The 21,645-nt window shown below is 48.7% G+C and overlaps 2 protein-coding genes and 1 pseudogene across 5 annotated transcripts in view; 2 read left to right on the top strand and 1 right to left on the bottom strand.

The window, feature by feature from the left end:
- Samd4b (sterile alpha motif domain containing 4B) overlaps positions 1-6,855 on the bottom strand; it is a 39,376-nt gene extending 32,521 nt beyond the window's left edge. For both annotated transcript variants that reach the window (XM_052167607.1, XM_052167611.1), the window contains exon 1: positions 6,725-6,855. The gene's annotated coding sequence lies outside the window, so the exon portion shown is untranslated. The remainder of the gene's footprint in view (positions 1-6,724) is intronic.
- A 4,204-nt stretch (positions 6,856-11,059) lies between these two features.
- On the top strand, positions 11,060-16,921 carry Gmfg (glia maturation factor gamma). 3 transcript variants are annotated; one of them, XM_052167646.1, is made up of 8 exons: positions 11,060-11,176; positions 11,529-11,625; positions 11,754-11,803; positions 13,307-13,356; positions 14,517-14,531; positions 15,137-15,219; positions 16,387-16,460; positions 16,756-16,921. In XM_052167646.1, exons 1-8 carry the CDS (start codon positions 11,174-11,176, stop codon positions 16,825-16,827), a joined length of 444 nt encoding a protein of 147 aa, XP_052023606.1. In that variant the 5' UTR covers positions 11,060-11,173; the 3' UTR covers positions 16,828-16,921. The 3 variants fall into 3 exon arrangements, with proteins under 3 accessions (XP_052023606.1, XP_052023597.1, XP_052023601.1); XM_052167637.1 differs by having other exon boundaries at positions 11,091-11,203; XM_052167641.1 differs by lacking the exon at positions 14,517-14,531 and having other exon boundaries at positions 11,093-11,203.
- Positions 16,922-20,359: 3,438 nt separating this feature from the next.
- On the top strand, positions 20,360-21,188 carry LOC127697074 (60S ribosomal protein L38-like; annotated as a pseudogene).
- The last annotated feature ends 457 nt before the right edge of the window (positions 21,189-21,645 follow it).

The following is a 21,645-nucleotide window of genomic DNA, read 5'->3' as shown; positions in this document are numbered from 1 at the left end:
GGATGGGGAGGGGTGGAATGAATTAGGTTTTGCTATATGGCCCTCGCTAGCCTAGAACTCATGTAGACCAATGTTGCCCCTTAACTCAATATGATGAACTTGAAGAAGGAACTCTCCTTCCTCTGTCTCCCAAGCTTGGAAATGCTGAGATTTCTGGCATGAACAACTATATCCTTCTGGGGTTTTTTTTTTGTTTTATTTTAAAGAGAAAAAAGAGGGCTGGAGAGATGGGTTAGTGGTCAAGAGCACTGGCTGCTCTTCCAGAGGTCCTGGGTTCACTTCCCAGCAACCACACGGTGATTCACAACCTTCTATAAAGTAATCCAATGCCCTCTTCTAGCATGCAGGTGTACATGCAGATAGAGTACTCATACACCTAAAATAAACAAACATATATCTTTAAAGAGAAAAGGCTAATTCATCAAGCATACAAGGGCACAGCAGATATGGCTGTAACAGAAGAACTGTCTGCCAGATTCTAGTTTTTTTTTAAAGACTTCATTTATTTTCATTGGATGTGTTTTACCTCTATGTATGTGTCCAATACCTGAGGAGGTCAGAGGAGGGTGTCAGATTCTCTAGGATCAGAATTAGAGAGGATAATGATCTGTCATGTAGGTTCTGGGAACTGAACCCAGGTCCTCTGGAAGTGGACCAGTGATCTTAACTGCTGAGTCATCTCTCCAGATCCTAGTTCTTTTTTCTTAGTGGCAGCTACACATGTCCTTATCTGTGTCAGGAAAAGGGCTCAACAGGTTAAATGCAGGCTACCAAGCCCATCAACCTGAGTTTAATCCTTGAAACCCACATAGTGGAAAGAACTAATTCCCATAAGCTGTCCTCTGACTTCCACATATGTGCGTTATCATTTGTATGCCCATATATGTTCATCAACACAAATAAATGTTCCCAATCCTACTCATCAGACCTCAGATCAGACCTATCCCCAACTTTCCTCAAATGGAGGATCTGATACCTTTACAGGTGGTGTTTCTTCTAGGGCTGCAGCTCTTTCCATTCTCACACTGCCCAGACTGTAAGAGGCATGAGGGAGGGGAGGGTTATGGCTATATGACACACTGCTATATCATAGCATCTGGCAGAGAGCAGGCTCTCAAGCAACAGCTACTATACATTTCCCCACTGTGCAGCAGTCCTTCCCCTGTATGCAGCAATGCTAGGTTTAAAGCACTTGGGAGACAGAGGCAGGCAGATTTCTGAGTTCAAGGCCAGCCTGGTCTACAGAGTGAGTTCCAGGATAGCCAGGGCTACACAGAGAAACCCTGTCTCAAAAAACAAACAAATGAAAAAACAAACAAACAAACAACAACAAAAAGAATGTCTCACTTCCTGGTCTTCCCACAACTGGTGTCACTTATCTTTCCTGCTTATCAGGCTCAGTTGTCACCTCTTCAACAAGGCCATTTCTGGCCACTCTTGTCTACAGTAACCACTTTTTACACCCGTCCATTTCCTTCATACCACATCCCACTCATACTCCTTTTTAAACTGTTACTATTTTATATGTGTGTGAATACACATGTATCACAGCATGCGTGTGGAGGCCGGAAGACAACTTGTGTCAGCACTCTCCTTCCACCTTTACATGGGTTCTGGGAATCAAACTGAGGCTTACACAGCAACTGCCTTCACATGATGAACCACCTCACTAGGGTTTGCATTTCTTTTAATGCAGCATTTCTTCTCCCCAATCAGAATGTAAACTTGAGTTCAGGCCTTTCACTATTTTATCCTCAGCTATATCTACAATACCCAAAATAGCTCCCTCCAGGAATTACTTAATGAACACTTGTAGGTAGGGACATTTAAGATTTTGCATAGTTCTAGTTCAGTGGGTAGTGGTAGTACACACCTTTAGTCCCAGCACTTGGGAGGCAGAGCCAGGTAGATCTCTGTGAGTTCAAGGCCAGCCCACACAGTGAGTTCCAGGACAACCAGGGCTACGTAAGAGAGACCCTGTCTTGAAAAAAAACAAAACACCGGGCAGTGGTGGTGTATGCCTTTAATCCCAGCACTTGGGAGGCTGTTTCAAAAAACCAAAACCAACCAACCAACCAACCAAAACACCCAAGGGGGGGAGGGGAAGGAAAAAAAAGCAGAAAACAAAAAAATCTTGCATAGTTCATATACTGATGTTTTATGACATGCCTTGAACCATGATCTGACAAATTTGCACTAAAACAAACAAAACTTCTCCAAAGTACTAGGCCCTAGAAATTCAAAGGCCTGAATCCCAGGACTACTGTATTCTATGTTCTAAGGCCAGCAAGTCAGGCCACTCACCTCCTTCCTACTTCTCCTAATGAGATCTTGAAACAAAGTCAGTAGGGTCATACTGGCCATCCCCATAATTACTGGGTGGGGATGGGGACAGAGAAAAGGAGGAACCAGCAGTACTCATAAAGTTCCTGGGATAGAATCATAATCCTATTTGGTTCATCGAGTAAGAGACCCAGTTGTAGAGTACAAAATCCCAGATATATCTAAGGATCTTTTACCACCAACTATGTCACACCTACAGGGAGAGAAACTGTTTCAAAATGGGACTCTTGCAAGTTTTTTTTTTCTTCTTTCCACCACGGCTACTACAGAGGTAGAGTTTAAAGCTGAGGTTGCTGAGGGCAGTATCAATACAAGCAGAAACCTGTTAAGAAAGAAGCTAGTAACTCAATGGAGAAGTGTGAAGATTGGGACTATGATCTGAACCTTTGGATGCAGCTATAAGCAGTGTGGATTTTTCAGTAACATGAGCCAATTAACCCTCACCTAACTCCCCTGCACACCTCCCTCCCATCCCAACTGAAGCTTTAAAAAGGCACAGAGTAGTTTAAAAATCCCTTTTTAAAACTACTTTGTGCCAAGATTCTATTACTTTTAGGGCCTGGGCTAACATTAACTACTTTCTGCTCACGTGCAAGGCATTTGTTTTAAGTACTCTACATGCACTAACTTAGTCCAAGAAGACATCATTATCACCTTCATTTTTTTCAGCTGTGGAAATGCAGGGTCACTCCCAACTCCTATCTGAACAGAAAATCCAACCATCTTACCCAAGGCACTATCATTTTGGGACAGGCAGGGCCCACAGACCTTCTATTAGTCCCGCCTATCCTTCACTCATCATATGTAAAAGATAGTCACAGTTTATCTACCTCAGGCTTCAGTGAATATGAGATTACACAGATAAAGCATTTAAACAGCACCTAGCAAACAGTAAACAGCAATCCCAGTTACAGCTTCAGGTCACTCCGATACAGCTGTGAAATATCATGCAAATGAAAACGTACTTCCTTCCTTTAACTCTACTCATAGAAGATACTATGGGTGAGAGATGAAGAAGCTGTCTTGAGGCCATTAACCACTTTTGTGCCCAGGCCCTGAGTTCAGTTCTCAGGACCCCAGTGTTTAAAGTGTGTCATCTGTTTAGGAGCCCCTCATTGTGGTCCTGATTCCCATGGAACACTACCACACCCAAATACCACCCATTCCATGAAGTCTTTTCAAATAGCTCAATCTCCACAGCAGATAATCTATACCTCATGCCCTTTTTGGTGCACCTGCCCAAACTCTACTTACTCCCTAAAGTCAGTATTTACCTTGAGGTCTCTATTTCCTCTTCTTGGCCCAAAAGAGAAATGGATTCTCTTGGGAAGAGCTAAGAGGACTATAGATATCTGAAACTTAGAGACTGAGAAGCTAACCAGATGAGGTGAGGTAGGACACCAGAACAGAATATAGGATAGTTCAGAATCAGTGCCAAGAAAAGTTTCATGAATAGAAGTAGTGGGGCAAGAGTATAAGCAAGGGGTGGGGAAAGTATGCCAGACATGAATGGGAGTGGGATCTGAGAAAGTTAGAGCTACCCATTCTCTAATAGTGCCCACTCATTCCTGGGGAACACCTGGCACATTCAGATACATCCTGTGCTTCTTGCTTCCTGTCTGGTGAAGGTAAATGGGAAAGTGCATATAAAACTACAAGTAGGAAAGTGAATGGTGCTCTATGAAGTGCACTGAGGACCCTTGGCATTTGAGAAACAGATCTGAAGATGGCCATATGGAAAGAGAAATGAGGAGATGAAAGGGACATATGTGTACATGGAGGCAGCAATTTAAAGCAAAAGCAGCAAAGGCTCTGTAGTGGACCTGAGGGGTAGAAGGAGAAAGTGCTGAGGAAGAGCTGAAAAGGAACTATTCAAAGGCAGAATCTGAAGTAATTACTCAGAGGGTGGGGTAACCTTGTGGAGAAGCCAAGATCCTTCCAAAGTGGGTAAGAAGTCATTCTAGAGGATGGGTACTTCACACAGTGGATTCTTGGGAAAATGAGGGTCTGCAGCAGTGGAGGCACATTTTTAGGGCTTTTTCAGGAAGACTTTTTGTGGAGATATCCTCTGAGAAGCAGTGGTTCTCAAAACTTGAGAGCATACATCAGAATCACCAGGAGCATTTGTTAAAAACTCAGATTGTTGGGCTCTGCTTTGAGGTTTTCTGATTCAGTACGTCTGAGTAAGACCCAAGAATTGGCATTTTCCAACCAATGCTGCTGCAGGTTTAACTAACCATACTTTGAGAGTCATTGACAGAGGGAAAGGGAGTTCTTCAGTAATGGGTCTTCAAAAATTAAAGGGAAGAAAGCGAAGTGAGTTATCAAAAAGTTTCTAAGTGGGTGTTGAGATCTTTCCATTTCTGAAAGGAGAAACCTATGGGGGGTCAGGACTAAAAATAAATGAAAGAAGGAAGGAAAGAAGGAAGAAAGAAAATAGGTAGGTCAGTCAGTTGTTCTATTGAGAGAAGAGTTTCCAAGCACTGGGATTCCAGAAGTAGAGGAAATTTGGGAAGGAGAGTCTGAAGGATGCTGGGGCCCCTGCAGAAATAATGGGGGAAGTGGGCTGAGTATACAGAAGGGGTTATAATGTCAAAGGAATAAAAATGGAGGGATAATAGAAAGAAGAGATTCATCCTAACTGGGATACATCTGACAGGGTCCTGAAGATACATCTGACAGTGCTAGAGATTACTGACACAGGGCTTGGGAGAAAAATCTCTAAAGAATGTCTTAGGTAGTACGTGGTCTTCTGAGAAAGGTCCTGACAGAGGGATTTTTAAATATAGGGTAGGCTAGGAGTTGGGGGGGGCTTTATGAGAAACCTCAAGTTAAAAAAACAAAACATGCATACAGGGCTGGAGGAAGACTCCTAATGAAGACCTAAAAGCACCAGAGTAGATTTTTTACAGAGAACTCTGGGTGTTCAGCTATATTGAAGGAAGATTAGGTAGGTGTCTAAGGCTTTCTAAAGATGGTTCTAGAGAATTGGGGGGAGGGGGATTCTGAGGAAGAGATAGCTAGAAAAGTCTTTTAGTAAGAAAGTCTGAGAAATAATAAGGTTCTAGGAATGTCAGGATCTCTAAGAATATTTTAAAGGCTGTTTCAGGGTTACTAAGTTCTTGGATGCAAGGAGATCTTGAAAGCTGCAGCTTAGAGGGGTGCTTCAGGATTGTAAGGGAGAGCATCAGAAAGTTTACCTAAGGCTAGAAAGGGAGTTTCAAATTTTCCTATCCAAGAAAAGTTCTAGAGGGTCAGAGGCTATGAGGAAACTTTTTGGAGTCTGTATACACTATTTTTAAAACATGTGTGTGTGTGTGTGTGTGTGTGTGTGTGTTACTGAAAAGGACCTGGGATACAGAAGAGAGGATTTAGAAGAGGTTTTGGGAATATAAGAGAAACTCAGGAGACTTTCAGGATTAGTAGGTGTAGGGGCTCAGGAGAAAGGGGTTGGGGTACACGAGATCACCTCTAGAGCATTCCAAGGTGGGGAATATTTGTGGAACATGAGGTCTCTGGGCCAGATTTTGGAAACTTATAGAAGGGTCTAAGAAATATGAGAAGAGGACAGGGTGCATACAGGAGGAGGAAGGAAAGAGAGGAGAGTTCTGGTATCTAAGAGCACTTCATGAGAATATGAAGATTGTTCTGGGATATGCAAGCTCTTCAAAGATGATGTAGTTAGTGTTTGCCAGGGATATCCTGAAGAATTTGGGGGTAAGAGTGAAGTCTCTAAGATTTTTGGAATGGGGATAGGTAGGAGGGTAAATTCTTGGGGTATTTGAAGAAGTCTGAAGGAGTCAAGGACGGCTTGGATATGTGATGCAGACAGAGTATCTGGGGGCGGTTTGGGGGCTTTAAGGCGGTTCCGGGGGGAGATGCCTGAAATTTATGTGCTGTGGAGACAGACGACGAGTGGCCACCGAGGAATGTGTAGCGATCCAGGAGGGAGATGTGGGGAGAGAACCAAGGACCAAAGGGCGGGGATCCACGGGGAACGTCCCCAGAGGAGGCAGTTGAAAGCCGAGGGTGGTCTCCGGGGAGGCCGCTGGAGTCGTGCGGGACGACCAGGCAGATGCGTGCCGGTCCGGACGGAGGTCCCGGGCCCGGCCCCTCGGCTATCCCCAGGGCGTGACGGTTTGGGAGGGAAACTGAGGAAGGGGCCCGGGTGGGGAGAGGCGGGCTAAGTGCCGGACCCTAAGGGGTCCTCCGGGATCCTCCGGCCTCCCGAGGCCCGAGTCCGCCGCCCGCCCCAGCCCGCGGCGCGGGGTCCCTGAGGGGGCGGGGCCGGCCGCGCGGCCTGGGTCGCCCTGAGGGGAGCGCCGCGCGCCTCGACCGCCGCCGCCCCGCGCCCGCCGGCCCGGCCTTGCCCGAGACTCACCGCCTCGGCCTCCGCCGCCGCCGCCGCCACCCGCGCCTCCTCAGGCAGCCGCCGCCACCAGCGCCGCTGCCGCCGCCGCCGTCGCCGCCGCCGTCGCCCCCTCTCTGGCCCGAGAGCTCCCCTCCCTCCTCCCGCACCGACCACCGCCGCCGCCGCCGCCGCCGCCGTCGCGCTGCGTCACCGCGCCGTGCGTCACCGCCCCTGGCCCCGCCCCGGAGGACCACTGTGCGCCAGCATTAGCTCACACCCGATTGACAGACGGTGAGCCCAGCCAACTGGCGGCGAGGGCAGCCCGGAGGGTGGGAGGTGTGCGGCGAAAAAGGCGGGGTCCTGGCCTGGAGGGGAGCGACGGGGCTGGAACGAGGCCTGAGAGGCCCGCCCCCTCCTCACCACGATTGGTCTGACGAGAAGGTGACGGGCAGACGGCCAGGCCCCGGGCGGAGCGCAGAGGGCCGGGAAGAGGAGGGGCGCGCACCGCGTTGCCCCGGGCAACGGTCTGGCGGAGCCCGCGATTGGACCTACGGACCCGCAGGGGGCAGTCTCGCGCCCGTCTAACTCAGTGGCGGCGAACCGAGTCACAATTCCTCATTCTGGCGTTCAAGGACCCCTCCTCTCCGCCCCTCGGACACGCCCCACCCAGGGTCTGTGTCCTGTAGGACCCTCGCCCTTTGGGATGACAATTCTGCATCCCGGCTCCTGGTGTCGATCGGCAGCGCCTCAAGCGACACCTCAAGATGAGCGAGGTCGACCCTCGTAAAGGTGGAAAGAGAAAAGACCCCACACATAAGAGGCTGTCAATAAATGGAGATGGCGCCCATCACTTTTGTCCATCCACAAACTGTCCTGCGTCGGGGCGAACTGATTGGAAAGGGGCCGGCTCTCCAGAAGGGTGACAGCGACGTGGCTTGTTCCGAGAACTCCGAGAAAATACAGTCAGGGTGGAGTGTCGAATTTACGACAGGGAGTGGTAGGAAATGAGCTGCGACCAGATGTTTGGCCACTGGAGGGAGCCTGCACTTGTGCTGAAGGCACAAGCGACTGGAGTGACGGGGCCAGGAAGGTCTCGGGGACTTGGGAGTTGTTTGAAAGGGGCGCCTCTGGTTTACAAGGAGAAGTGGGTTGAGAAGGAATGGAACACTGAAGGGAGAGCCCGGGAAGCTATCTGGGGAGTCGGGGCAGGATTGCATCTGGGAGGGACCTTGGGGAGGGAGGAGGTGCAAAGTGGGAGGGACGCTCAGGTGGCCCATTGAACTAGCCTTTTGCCACTGGGTGGCCACAGGGCGGAAAAGACCAGGACAAAGCCCTCTGGGAGATTGGATCCCAGAGGAGAAGCTCAGTGTGGGACACCCAATACTGAGGTCAAGACCGTTGCCCCACCCCGGGGACAGATTGAGGCTGCAGACCAGGATTTAAGGATCATTAGAGATGGTAATTGAAGCTGTGGGAGTTGGTGACCGATCCCAAGGAGGGTGTGAGGGATGAATGGAGACAAGGCTCAGACTGAACACTGAGAAATGAGGGCACATGAGTTGAGAAAAGAAATGAGCACTATACCGAGATTGTGAAGATGGCACAAGAAAGAGTAGATGGAACTGGGTTTAGCGGCGCATCCTATCCCAACAGAGCATTTCTGTAAGCTCGAAGCTAGCCTGGTCTTCATAATGAGACCCTGCACTCCAGAGGCAGAAGGAGGTGGCTCTTTGGGTTCGAGGCCAGTTTGGTCTAGAGAGTGAGTTCCAGGACAGCCAGGGCTACACAGAGAAACACATATATTAAATCTTTTTTTTTTAAAGATTTATTTATTTATTTATTTTATGTATAAGTACACTGTAGTTGTCTTCAGACACACCAGAAGAGGGTGTCAGATCCCATTACAGACATTTGAGCCACCATGTGGTTGCTGGAATTGAACTCAGTACCTCTGTGGAAGAGCAGTCAGTGTGCTTAACCTCTGAGCCATCTTTCCAGCCCTCTCTGCCTTTAGTTTTGGTTTTTGGAGACAATGTCTTTTTAGATATTCATGGCTGGCCAAGACTCCTGCCTCAGACTCCTGAGTGCTGGGGTTAGAGATCTGTACCACCACACAAACTAGAGAAGGGGTTCTTTGTTTTTAAAATAGAAGAACTAACATTGCAATGGAGGCTCAGGGGAAGGCCCATCAAGGACAGGGACAGATTATAGGAAGAGTTGTGGAAGAGCTGAAGAGGTGCCTGGTAGGTGGCATGGAGACCAGCGACGGGACCTGCCCAATATTAAAGAGAGGAGGCATCACAGAAAACCAAGTGGAACAAAGACTTAGAAATATTTTCTTTGCTTGCCTATATTTCTTCACTAAAATACATATAGTTTTCTCATAAGTTACTTCGCCATTATTTCTTCTTTATAGGAGTTAGCTTTATGAATTGATTTTTTTTTCAAAATTTATGCACGGAAGTAGGTCACATTACCCAGGAATTGTTTCAAGGGAAGGAGAACTTGTGTGTCTGTGTGGGACACTCATGAGATCAAAAGGCCAGGCCCTATGCATGATAACGTGTGCTGTCTCTGAACTACACACAACCCCTCAATGCCTGTTTATTTTACTAGATTTTCTAGTCTGTGTTTGGTTGTTTTTTGTTTGTTTTTTGTTTTTTTGGTTTTTTTTTTTTTTGAGAAGGGTTTTTCTGTGTAGCTATGGCTATCCTGAAATCACTGTATAGACCAGGCTGACCTCAGACTCACAGATCTGCCTGCCTCTGCCTCCAGGGTGCTGGGATGAGATGCGTGCACCACCACTTCTCTGCTGCCAGTGTTCTTAACTGGTCTTGGGTGGTGAGCCATCTCTGGAACTCCCTGCTTTTCGATGTTGCTTTTTTTTTTTTTTTTTTTTTGAGACAGGATCTTGTGTATGCCCAGGCTGGCTTCACCATAGTCCAGGCTGGCCTCAAATTGGCTATGTAGCCAAGGTTGTCCTTAGCTCTTGATCTCCTGTCTTTCTTTAGTCAAATTGTAAAATTAAAGGGCTGCCTCTGTTTTGTTGTTTTTGACAAAAAGCTGAGCTGTGTAGCTCAGGTTGGCCCGCAGTTCGCCATCCTCCTGCCTCTGCCTCCTCAGTGCTGAACTCGAGGCACATGTCATGGTGCTCTGCTAGAATCTCCTTCTCCCTTTACATTTCTTATTAGACTTTATTTGTTTATGTCTGTGCCTGCATGAACATGCCACATCCCACTTGTGGAGGTCAGAGGACAATTTGTGGGAATCAGTTCTCTCCTTCCATGTGGGTCCAAGGAATGAATTCAATTTTTCAGGCTTGGTAGCAAGTACCTTTACCTTCTGAGCCATCTCACCGGCCCTATGTTGGCCTTTGGTATGCAATGTCTCTGTGTAACTCTGACTATCCTGGAGTTCACTGTTGTCAACTAGGTTGGCCTCAGACTTGGTAATCCTGAGTGCTGGAAGATTTTATATATGTGTGTGTGTGTGTGTGTGTATACATGGTATTATATATGTGCTATGTTATATAATTAATAAACAATTATATTTAAATTTTATAGATTTAATTAAATATATTTAATTATATATTTATAACTATATAATGTATTAGATAATATATGTATACATATATCAGTATATAGGTGTATATTTGAACATCATATATGTACACACACACACACACATATGTAAAATGCTGTAACTGTTTGGGCTTTTTCTATGCCTGCCCTTGCTCCCAAATAACACAGAGGCCTTTATATTTATTTAATAGCTTTTGGCCTTAAGCTAGGCTTGTTCCCAACTAGCTTGTAACTCAATTATTCCATTTGAATATTCAAAAACATCTCTCCAACAATAGGCCACCATTTCCATCCCAGCATTCATTCACTTTTGAGACACGGTTTCTCCACGTAGCCTGTCAGGGCTCTAGAGGCAGCAGGGTCTGGAAAGATGGAGTTGATAAAATAAGTTGAATTTAGCAGTGGGTGGCAGCAAACTTTAATCCCAGCACTTGGGAGGCAGAGACAGGCTGATCTTTGAGTTCAAGGCCAGCCTGGTCTACAAGAGAGGACCTACACAGAGAAACCATGTCCTGAAAAACCCAGAAAATAAAAAATAAACGTGTGTTCCACAACACCCGGCTTATCTATTCTTTATTAGGCATCTCTACCAATCTGGGAGATAGTCGAAACTATTTTCTCTTCATGGAAATCCCAGACCAGAGATGTGAATTTAACAAGGGCCACAGTGAGGCAGTATTCGAACCCCCATCTTAGTGATTGAAAAGCCTCACAGGTTCTGACTGATGCAGGGAAGGAAGGAAGGGGAGGCACCCTTTGTGACAGTTGTCCTAAGCCAGGCATAAACAGGATGTGGTGTTAGCTGAAAGCTTCCCCCTTTCGCAGCCTGCCCCTCTCAGCCTGGGCCCCCACCCCTAGAAGACAGAGGAACTGAGAAGAGGCCTGAGGACAGACAAACATGGTCAGAGGGCCTGGGTGCCGAGGACGGGTGAGGGGCTGGGTTTAGGAGCAAAGAGGGTACCGGATGGGGGTCAGCTGGGGGTGAAGGTCACAGGCAGGAAGGGACCCTGTGTGGTTTAGCCCCGGCAAGCAGATCCTTAGGCCTTCTGGGTGATCCAAGAGTGCCCTCCAGGCAGGTGGCTCCTGGCCTCTGTGTAGGCCTCCGAGCTGGACTGTGTGTCTTGGTAACTGGCCCTCTGCCCAGGTGCTTGCCAAAGGCCTCTCATAGGGGCTAGCTTCCGCGTCTTCTTTGATTGATGAGGACGCGAAGTCAGGAAAGGGGCCAGCTCAGGTCTTCTCTGTCCTATTGGCAGTCTGACTCCCTGGTGGTGTGTGAAGTGGACCCGGAGCTAAAGGAAATATTGAGGAAATTCCGTTTCCGAAAAGAGACCAACAATGCAGCCATCATAAGTCAGTGACCTCTGCCCTGTGAAGGGTGGTGTGTGTGTGGGGGGCTGGTGGGGCAAGGTGGGGAAGGCTGGGCTGGTGTCCCCCGGGGATGGGGAGGGGTCTGTAATCTGCGTTCTATCCCTCCCCAGTGAAAGTGGACAAAGATCGGCAGATGGTGGTGCTGGAGGACGAGTTCCAGGTGAGGGGCTGGGATGCCGGGTGCCCAAAACACGGAGAGGCCTGGGACAAAGTTGGTAGGGTGCTCCCAGGGTTGGAACAGGTACCTCATAAACAGGGCACAGTGACACAGGTTTGCAATGCTGGTACTCCAGGGGCGGAGAGAGAGGGACCAGAACTCAAGGTCATTCTTGGTTACAGTGTTGGTTGGAAGCTAGCCTAGACTACAAGAGACCCTGTATCAAAAAAGCCAAATAAAGGCTGGGTGTGGTGGTACTGGCTTTTTTTTTTTTTTTTTTTGGTTTTTCGAGACAGGATTTCTCTGTATAGCCCTGGCTGTCCTGGAACTCACTCTGTAGACCAGGCTGGCCTCAAACTCAGAAATCTGTCTGCCTCTGCCTCCCAAGTGCAAGGATTAAGAGGCATGTGCCTGGTGGTACTAGCTTTTAATGCCCCAACTCAAGAGGCAGAAGCAAGCAGATCACTCTGTGTGTTTGAGGCCAGCCTGGTCTACATAGTGAGTTCCAGGCCTTACCTCTGCAAAAAAAAAAAAAAAAAAAAAAAAAAAAAAAAAAAAAAAAGCCAGGTGTTTTAGTGTCACGATTGCTGCAATGAAACACTATGACCAAAAGCAAGTTGGGAAGAAAAGGGTTTATTTGGCTTACATAGCCTGAATCACAATCTGCTGAGGAAAGTCAGGACAGGAACTCAAACATGACAGGCACCTGGAGGCAGGAGCTGATGGAGGCCTTGGAAGGAAGGGCGCTGCTGGCTGGCTTCTCGTGGCGAGGCCAACCTGCTTCCTTATAGTTCCCAGGACGGCCAGGCCAGGAGTGGTATACCACAGTGGAGCTGAGAGTTCCTGTGTCACTAGAGAAAGCGCCCCATAGGCTTTGCCTGCCTCCGATCCAATGGAGGCAACTTCTCAGTTGAGGTTCCCTCTCCTCAGATGACTACAGCTTGTCAAGCGGACACAAACCAGGCAGCACGGAAGTTAAAAAGAAAAGGTTGGGAGGAGAGCTGTCCAGAACTCTTGTCTGTAGAGAGAGGCCCTAGAGCTTAAAACTAGTTTTCATTTTAGATAAGGTAGCCCAAAGCCACGAGCAACCCTATAACTGGATCAACGTCCCACCGCAGCTTCTCCCTCTGCAACAGTCTTCCTTCCTGCCTTCCTTCTGGAGCCGAGGCTGTTGGGCAGGGAAGGGTTGACCAGGAAGAGCTAGGCTCCCTTAGGTCCCTGAAAAGGAAGTATACTAGAGCGGTTACCATGGGAACGCAGATTCAAATCGGAACTCTGGCTTTTACTGTCTTATGCAGTGTGGGGCAAGTCCGTTGGCAGTGCTGGGCCTCAGTTTCTGTAGCTGTCAAGTGGGCATAATAAGACTGTCTCAAGGTTCTGAGAAATCCCCATGAGTTCACACGCACTTCTTAGAACAATGGCTCTGCACATTTTCAGTGATCAGTTAATGATTGAGTGACATTTGTTCTCTCTCTCTCTCTCCCTCTCCCTCTCCCTCTGTCTCAGAATGTTTCCCCAGAGGAACTTAAGTTGGAGTTGCCAGAGAGACAGCCCAGGTATATGGGGGGAAGGGGTTGTTGAGTGGAGGACTATGGGTAGGGGGTGGATAGACCTCTAAACTGAGGGACTGTTGGGCTCCAGCTCTGTTTATGGGCTCAGGATCTCTGAGTTTGAAGCCAAGAAGTCATAGTCTAGAAACTTTTGTTGATATAATATTATTTTATTGCAGAATTTCCCCCCAGTATGTTAAAGATGTATCTATTTGTTTTATGTACATGAGTATTTTGCCTGCAGTTATGACTGTGTACCACATACGTGCCTGGTGCCTGCAGAGGGCAGAACACATCATAGGATCTCCTGTAACCAGAGTATTAAGCTACCTTGTGGGTCTTGGGAATGGAACCTAGGTCCTCTGCAAGAGCAGCAAGTGCTTCTAAAAACTGAGTCATCTTTCCAGCCCTTATACTAATAATTTTTTTAAGGGGTAAACAAATCAGGAGAGCATTTAAAAAAAATTAAGGACAGGTGGCGGTAACATGCATCTTTTTTTCCCCATTTCTTTTTAATTTTTTGTTTTTTTTTCCAAGACAGGGATTCTCTGTGTAGCCCTGGCTGTCCTGGAACTCACTCTGTAGACCGGGTTGGCTTTGAATTCAGAAGTCCGCCTGCCTCTGCCTCCCAAGTGCTGGGATTAAAGGCATGTGTCACCACCACCTGGCTTGGTAGCACACACCTTTAATCCCAGCACTCGGGAGGCAGAGGCAGGTGGATCTCTGAGAGTTCCAGACCAGCCTGGTCTACAAAGACAGTTCCAGGGCAACTGGACTAGATAGTGAGCCCCCATCTCAAAGTAGATATTTTTTTAAAAATTATGTGCATGCATGTTTTCATGCATGTCTATACACTTTAAGTCCTTAGAGGGCAGAGCGGGGCTTTGTATCTCCTAGAACTGGAGGTACAGAGCATTGTGGGCCACTTTGTGGGTGCAGGGAACTAAACCCAGTCCTCTGTAAGAGCAACAATCGTCTCTTCCAGCACTCCCCCTTTTAAAAGAGGATTTAATTTATTATTTATGCGTATGTGTCTATGTCCAAGTATGTGCACGTTTATACGTGCGCCACCTGACATTGGGTCCTGGGAAACTGATCTGCAGACTTAGATAAGAACAAAAAAAAGTACTCAATCACAGAACTCCTTTTGTTTCTTTGAAACACAGTCTCCTGTATACCAGGTTGGCTCTGAACTCAATATACAGTCAAGAACAGCCCTGGATTCCCGATCGATCGGTTTACCTCTACCTCCCAAGCGCTGGGATTACTGCTCCGCGCGGTCTGAGTTCCAAGCTCTTGCTCTAGCCTTCCGAGTCCTGGCATCAGAGGCCTGTGCCGCTCTGCCTGACTCAAACTGGTCTGTTCACATCCTGACTCATTTCTTTCGGGGTCTCTTGGGTTTTGGAATTCATTCCCCTGCTCAGGGACCTTTGACAACCGCAAAGAGCGAGGGCCCTGTAGGGGGCCTCGCCCGGGAAAGTGGGGGACGGAAGGACGGACGGGGTTCGATACTGATTTTGTTTAGAGGTTTATCTTAGTTTGTCTTTTCGGTGAAATCCAATCAGACTGTGGCACTAAGCACCTTGGCTCACACTCAGTTCCAGCTCCTGGGTCAGGCACTAGCTCCCAGCATGCAACTGCTGAGCCAACCCTCAGGTCGCATTATCGGGATAGTCGAAGTCGGGGGGCCTAGCCCCAGATTCAAGGATGTGAACTCAGCGAACATCGATCGATCGATCGCGCAGCTTCTTAGGTCTAGAGTGTGAATTCTCTTTCTCTTCCCTAGGTTTGTGGTCTACAGCTACAAGTACGTGCACGATGACGGCAGGGTGTCCTACCCTTTGTGTTTCATCTTCTCCAGCCCCGTGGGTGAGGACAGTGTCTTAAAGTCTGAGGAGCAGTGTGTGTGTGAGTGTGTGTGTATGTGTGTGTGTGAGTGTGTGTGTATTTGAGTGTGTTTATGAGTGTGAGTGTGTGTGTTTGAGGGTGCTTATGAGTGTGAGTGAGTGTGAGTTTGTGTGTTTGTGAGTGAGCCTGTGTGTGAGTGAGTGTGAGTGTGTGTGTGTTTGTGAGTGATTCTGTGTTGCATGTGTATGTGTCTTGAGTGTGTATGAATGTGTGTTTGTGTGTAAGTCTGTGAGTGTGTGCAAGAGTATGAGTGTGTGTGAGTGTGGAGTGTGTTGAGTGTGCATGAGTGTGTGTTTGTGAGTGTGTATCAGTATGGAGGTGTCTGTAAGTGGGTACAGGCACCTCTAAGTATAAATATGGAAGTTGGAAGAGCACTGGCCCAGTATGCCACAGCCTGGAGTTCTATCCCCAGCAGCAACAAACTAAAACAAAAATCAGTACGAGGGTGCAATGGTAACCAGGTATTGTGGTACACACCTTTTAAAGCCAGCACACAGGAGGCAGAGGCAGGCAGATCTCTGTGAATCTGAGACCAGCCTGGTATGAATAGCAGGTCCCAGGACAGCCAGAGCTACATAGAGGTTGTACACACACACACACACACACACACACACCCTTGGGAAGTCGGTGCCAGGCCGGATTAAACTACAGCTAATCTGAAGCAGTCGGGCAGGCAGGCGTGGCGGCTCAGGCTGTTAATCCCAGCACTCTGGAGGCAGGAGCGGGCAGATCTTTGCGAAAGCAAAGCCAGTCTTGTCTACACAGTGAGTTCAAGATCGATTTGGGCTACACAGCGAGACCCTGTCTAAGGAAAAGAAAAAAAAAAGTGTAATCATGTGACTGTATGTGTGGGAGCTCTGAAGTGAAGGCAGCCATTTAGGTTCATCAAGAACTCATGAAATCCTGTTCGTGTTACCTGTAATTTCCCCACAGGCTTCTGAATCTCCCAGAGACCCCCACTCTGACTTGAGGCTCCCAAACAAATGTAGAAAACTCTTGAGCGCGGATAACTTTCAAGGCCTCCTCCAAGGTCCCTTGAACGTCTGTGTCGGCTGGGCATTACTAGAGCTTTACCAGTTAGTTATATTGTGTTCCCAACCACATCCCTCTCTCCCTTTTCTCACACAGGCTGCAAGCCTGAACAACAGATGATGTACGCAGGAAGTAAAAACAGGCTGGTGCAGATCGCGGAGCTTACGAAGGTCCGGAGGGGCCCCAGCCCTGGAGGGGCTGGGCACCCTGAGGGTCTGAGGGAGGAGGGGTGGCCGGGGACTCCAGGGTCTGAGGAAGGAGGGGTGTGGAGGCAGGGATCTCTGGATTGGAAGCAGGACGATTTCTTGACAATCACACAAAGTCAGGAGGGTGACTCCTGGGCTTCTCGTAGGAGGGCTGGGGCACGCGCTCCTGGGTTTGGAGGAGGGTGGCTGGAATCTGGACTCCCGAGTCCTAGCGGGCCGGAATCCTCATTGGATCATAATGCCGATTGCTCTTTGCCAGGTGTTTGAAATCCGCACCACAGACGACCTCACCGAGACCTGGCTGAAGGAAAAGTTAGCTTTCTTCCGTTGACCTTTGAGGCACGGATTTGGAATCCTTACTTCTGAAGATTCAGACTGATAGGATATGAACATTCAAGAACTAAATAAAGGTTAAAATTTCAGGACCTTAGCGGCGTGGTATCTGCAGAATCTGCGCCTTTTGTGCGGGCTGACAGTCCCTACAGTTCCAACTCGTGGCCGGGAGGGGGCGGACGTTTCTAGCGAAACCAAGCTGGTCCCAGGAGAACAGACACCTGTTTCTCAGAAACCAGGGGAGGGGACCATGGGGTTTCCTGAGGTGGCCTGGGTCCCCTTAAGGAATTTGAAGGGATGTTTGAATCTGTGAAGGGTCACTCCTGCGGGGGTAAAGACCCTCGAGAGCAGAGTGCTGGCGCCCTTTCTCCACCCGTTTCCCACTCTGGGACTAGAAGGCATCTTTGGTGCCAAATGGTACTTTTCTCAACCGAGCCCTCAGGTAGGAAGAATTTAAAGGCCAAAAAATGTCAAAGGATCAAAATGTAATTGCTTCAGGCATTTAGGAGGATGCTGAGGGATGGGTAGGCTGAGGGTTTGCTAAGCCTGAAGGCCCAGGACTGTGAGTGGAGGAGAGGACTCAGAACTCTCAGTGAGCCCCAGAGGGCTTGAAGACTCAGGGAAACGGACACTTCCTATACTCTTGCCTTTTTCTTTTCTTTTTTTTTTTCCTTGCACACCAGGGCACTGAATTTTCTCAGACCTCCGTCTGTCTTTGAAGGACATGTATTGAGTACCCAAGGGCTCTGAGATGGGCAGCCATCACAGAGGTGAATCTGCTTCTCCCACTGTCTCCCATCGTTCCTCAGTCCTCACACCCAAGGTCCCTGGAACTCCCTCCCTCTACCTCTTTCCAGGTTCCCCGTGGAGAGGTGGCCGTTGCCATGGTAACTATGACACAGTGACCTTGGGCCTGGGCTGTCCCTCCCCCAACCCTGGAGCTCTTAGGTGAGCCTAAAAGGGAATTCCAACCCTGCCTCTCCCTCTCAGCCTTCAGATTCTTCACTCCTCATCCCCCAGTCAAGACAAACCCTTTGTCTAGAGGTTCTGCATAGAATATCTCCAAAGTGGGCTATGGAGAAATGCCCTTAGCCTTCCGTGTTCTGGGACATTTGGACCAAGCTTGCCTCTTCTCTGCTAGAGGCTCCACTCGGCCCATGTTTCTTCTGATCACAGCCTTAGTTCCCAACGGCTAGAGGTGGGAAAGAGAGGTCTGGGGATAAGAGGAGGGCATCTAATGAAGAGGTCAAGCAATCCCTGGCCTGCTGAGATCAGAGAAGCAGTGGGACTTGTCTAAGTTCACACAGCCACAACCTCAAATATCTAACAGCTAACCCCCGCCCCCTGAGCTCTTCCTATGAGCCAACTATTTGTAGGCACCATACAGGCATTAGCTTAATTAATTCCTTCATTAATGAAGAAGTAGCCATGATTAACCTCACTTTGAAGACAAAGAAACTGAGGCACGGAAGGCAAAGGCACAGGCTATCCCATGCCCAAGGAGCACACCATGGTCTTTTAGGCAGACCTCAACAGCCATTTCTCTCCTCCCTCTCCTTCAGAGCTGAACTGCAAATAATCCAGTCAGAAAGGACTGTGTAGGTGACCTGCCCAATCAAGAGTAAATTTGGAAAGCAGAGACCAACCAAAGGTGGGGGGGGGGGTTGCCGTTTGCTGGGTTCAGTCTTCTAAGAAGTACCAGCCTCTTCAAAGAAGTACCAGCACCCTGATGTTTAGCTTATTTTTGTAATTATTGATGTATTTTATTAAATTGTATTTATGTGTGTGTGTGTGTATTCTTTTGGGTAGGAAGGCAAAGATGGAGAATGTGACTTAGGCAGTAGTGGGTGCATGGAAGGAACCTAGGAAGAATACTATAAGTCTTGAAGAGGGTGGTGGTGGTGGTGATGGTGGTGGTGATGGTGGTGGTGATGGTGGTGGTGCAGTGGTGGTGCAGTGGTGGTGTATGACTGTGATCCCAGCACTTGGAAGGCACAGGCAGGCAGATCTCTGTGAATTGGAGGCCAGTCTGGTCTATAGAGTTCCAGGACAGCCAAAGCTACTGAGAAACCCTATCCAGAAAAACCAAAGAAGAACTAGAATCTCAAGTTTCAGGATGGGTGTGGTGGTGCATGCCTTTACTCCCAACACTGGAGAGGCAGAGGCAGGCAGATATCTCTGAGTTCAAGGCCAGGTTGGTTTATACCGCAAATTCGGGGCCAGCCTGCCATACAGAGCTAGATTTATGCTTTAGGGCAGGGCTTAAGAGGCAGCAGGTGGCTGGGCGGTGGTGGCGCACACCTTTGATCCCAGCACTTGGGAGGCAGAGGCAGACGGATTTCTGAGTTCGAGGCCAGTCTGGTCTACAGAGTGAGTTCCAGGACAGAGAGGGCTACACAGAGAAACCCTGTCTCGAAAAACACCACAAAACACAAAACAAACAAACAAAAACAGCAAAAAAGGGGAGCAGGTGGGACCAGAATTGGGGGTAGGGCCTAGGTGAGGAATTATAGGTTGGTCTTGAGTCTGTGCTGGAAGATCTGTTGCAGGAGCGAGGGCTCCGGTGAGGCGAGGCCTGCATTGTAGGCTCTTCACTCACTCTCTTCCCCTCTTCCCACACCTCAGTCCCAGGTGACGTCACCTCTCTGTTGTATGCGTCGAATGCTTACGTATGCTTCCTCTTTACGCGTGCCATGCTGCCATTTCTTACCTGTGTGACGCCAGGCCAGTGACCAGTGCCCTCTGCCTCAGTGGTCCTCATCTGTAAAATAGGCATAATCAGAGGAGCGCCTTCTTACGGGAGTGCCCTAGACCCATTGCTACATCTCCCCTGTTTGCTGCAGCTCTTCTCCTTCTTCATTATGTGTGGTACGTGTGCACACATGTGAGAGTGTGTGTGTGTGTGTGTGTGTGTGTGTGTGTGTGTGTGTGTAAGGCAGAGGTCAGCTTCAGGTGTCGTTTCTCAGGAGTGGTTCACCTTATTTTTATTTATTGTTGCTTTTAATAATTTATTTTTTATTTTATGTGCTTTGGTGTTTTACCTGCATACACGTCTGGGTGAGGGTGTCTGGGCGAGGGTGTCTGGTGCCCTATAACTAGAGTTACAGTTGTGAGCCACTATGTGGGTGCTGGGAACCGAACCAGGGTCCTCTGGCAGAAGAACAGCCAGCAGTGCTCTTAACCACTGAACAGCTCTCCAGCTCTCTACCCGCTTTGAGTCAGCGTCTCTGTGTAGCCCTGGCTGTCCTGGAACTCCCTCGGTAGACCAGCCTGGCCTCGAATTCAGTGATCCGCCTGCCTCTGCCTCCTGAGTGCTGGGATTACAGGCACGAGCCACCATGACATGACTTTTCTTTCTTTATAAACTTATTTTATCTGTGTGGGTATTTTGCCTGCCTGTATGCACTGTGTGCATATCTGGTGCATGCGGAGGTCAGAAGAGGGTGCTGGATCCCCTGGGACTGGAACTGTGGACAATTGTGAGCCACTATACACAGGTGCTGGGGATTGACCTGGGCGCCCTGGTGGATCAGCACGTTTAACAGAGGAGCCATTCCCCCAGCCCTCACCTACTTGGCTTATGAGAGAGAATCTCTCACTGGGGCCTAGGGCTGGCAGATTAGGCGACGTGGGGTGGCCAAAAAGCCCCAGGGATCTACTTGTCTCAACCTCCACAGAGCCTGGGCTCCTGGAGCGAGCCAGAGCCATCATCCCCCCACCCCCACCTGTGCTGCACAGCAAGCTCTTCTCAGGCTGAGAGATCTCCCCAGTCCTTTTCTCCTTCTGTCTCCTCAACCTGTGTTCCCTTGCTCTGACTAAGGGTGAGGTGGAAATGGTGTCTGGAGAGCGTGGGCAGGTGGGAAGGGGCGACTGGGAGCGGCCCCTGGTGCTCTTCTTGGTTGGAATTGGACAATTGTCATTTGCACCGGTGAGCTGTTCTGGAGGTATGGCTAGGACAGATTTATGGGGTTTGGGTGAGGAGCTCCATATTGGGGGGAGGTGTCCCTAAATGGGAAGTGTTAGAGACACTATGGATCTGGGGACCATGATAAGATAGATATTGAGTGTTTTTCCATTTTTTTTTCCGGTCTTGCCACTGGGAGATTTTTTTGGGGTACGTGTGGACACCAGAGTGGAGAGCCCAGCGCCATGCCTTGGAAAATTGAGGAAATCAAGGCGTTTCTGCTCACAGCCCTGCAGAAGGATGCCAAATCTGTCAGGATCAAGAAGAACAAGGATAATGTGACATTCAAGGTTCACTGCAGCAGGTACCTGTCCACCCTGGTCACCACAGACAGGAGAAGGCAGAGACACTGAAACAGTCCCATCCCAGGTTTGGCAGTGAAGGAGCTGAACTGAACCAGATCTCTGCATTTGACTTTTAAAAACTCTGAAAAAAATAGATATAGATAATAATATAAGTACTATATATAGATATAGATATAGATAATAGATATAGATATAGATTAGAGATAGAGATAGAGATAGAGATAGAGATAGAGATAGAGATAGAGATAGAGATAGAGATAGAGATTGAAGGGAGGCCTTGCTGAATTTGGGTGGCCTGTGTGTATGTCAGAAAGAGACGGAGCATGACACGGGACACCCAGTGGACTCTGAGAAAAAAGGCAGGAGGTCAGCTCTGGGGTAGGAGTCAGATGCTGAAGGTCCAAACAAGGAGACAGCAAAGTATTTAGGGACCCACAGGAGTCAGAGTGAGGAAGAGGTTGCAGGGGGCTGAGGGCAGCAGGACTGATTGCTGGGGGTGGGGGTGGGGTACACCAAAGAAGGGGTGGTCTGAAAGGGACAGAGTGAC

This window comes from Apodemus sylvaticus, chromosome 1 (assembly GCF_947179515.1).
Source record: "Apodemus sylvaticus chromosome 1, mApoSyl1.1, whole genome shotgun sequence".
In the NCBI taxonomy this organism is placed as follows: domain Eukaryota; kingdom Metazoa; phylum Chordata; class Mammalia; order Rodentia; family Muridae; genus Apodemus; species Apodemus sylvaticus.
The sequence above is the reverse complement of the archived record's forward strand: the minus strand, read 5'-3'. Positions and strand labels throughout refer to the sequence as shown.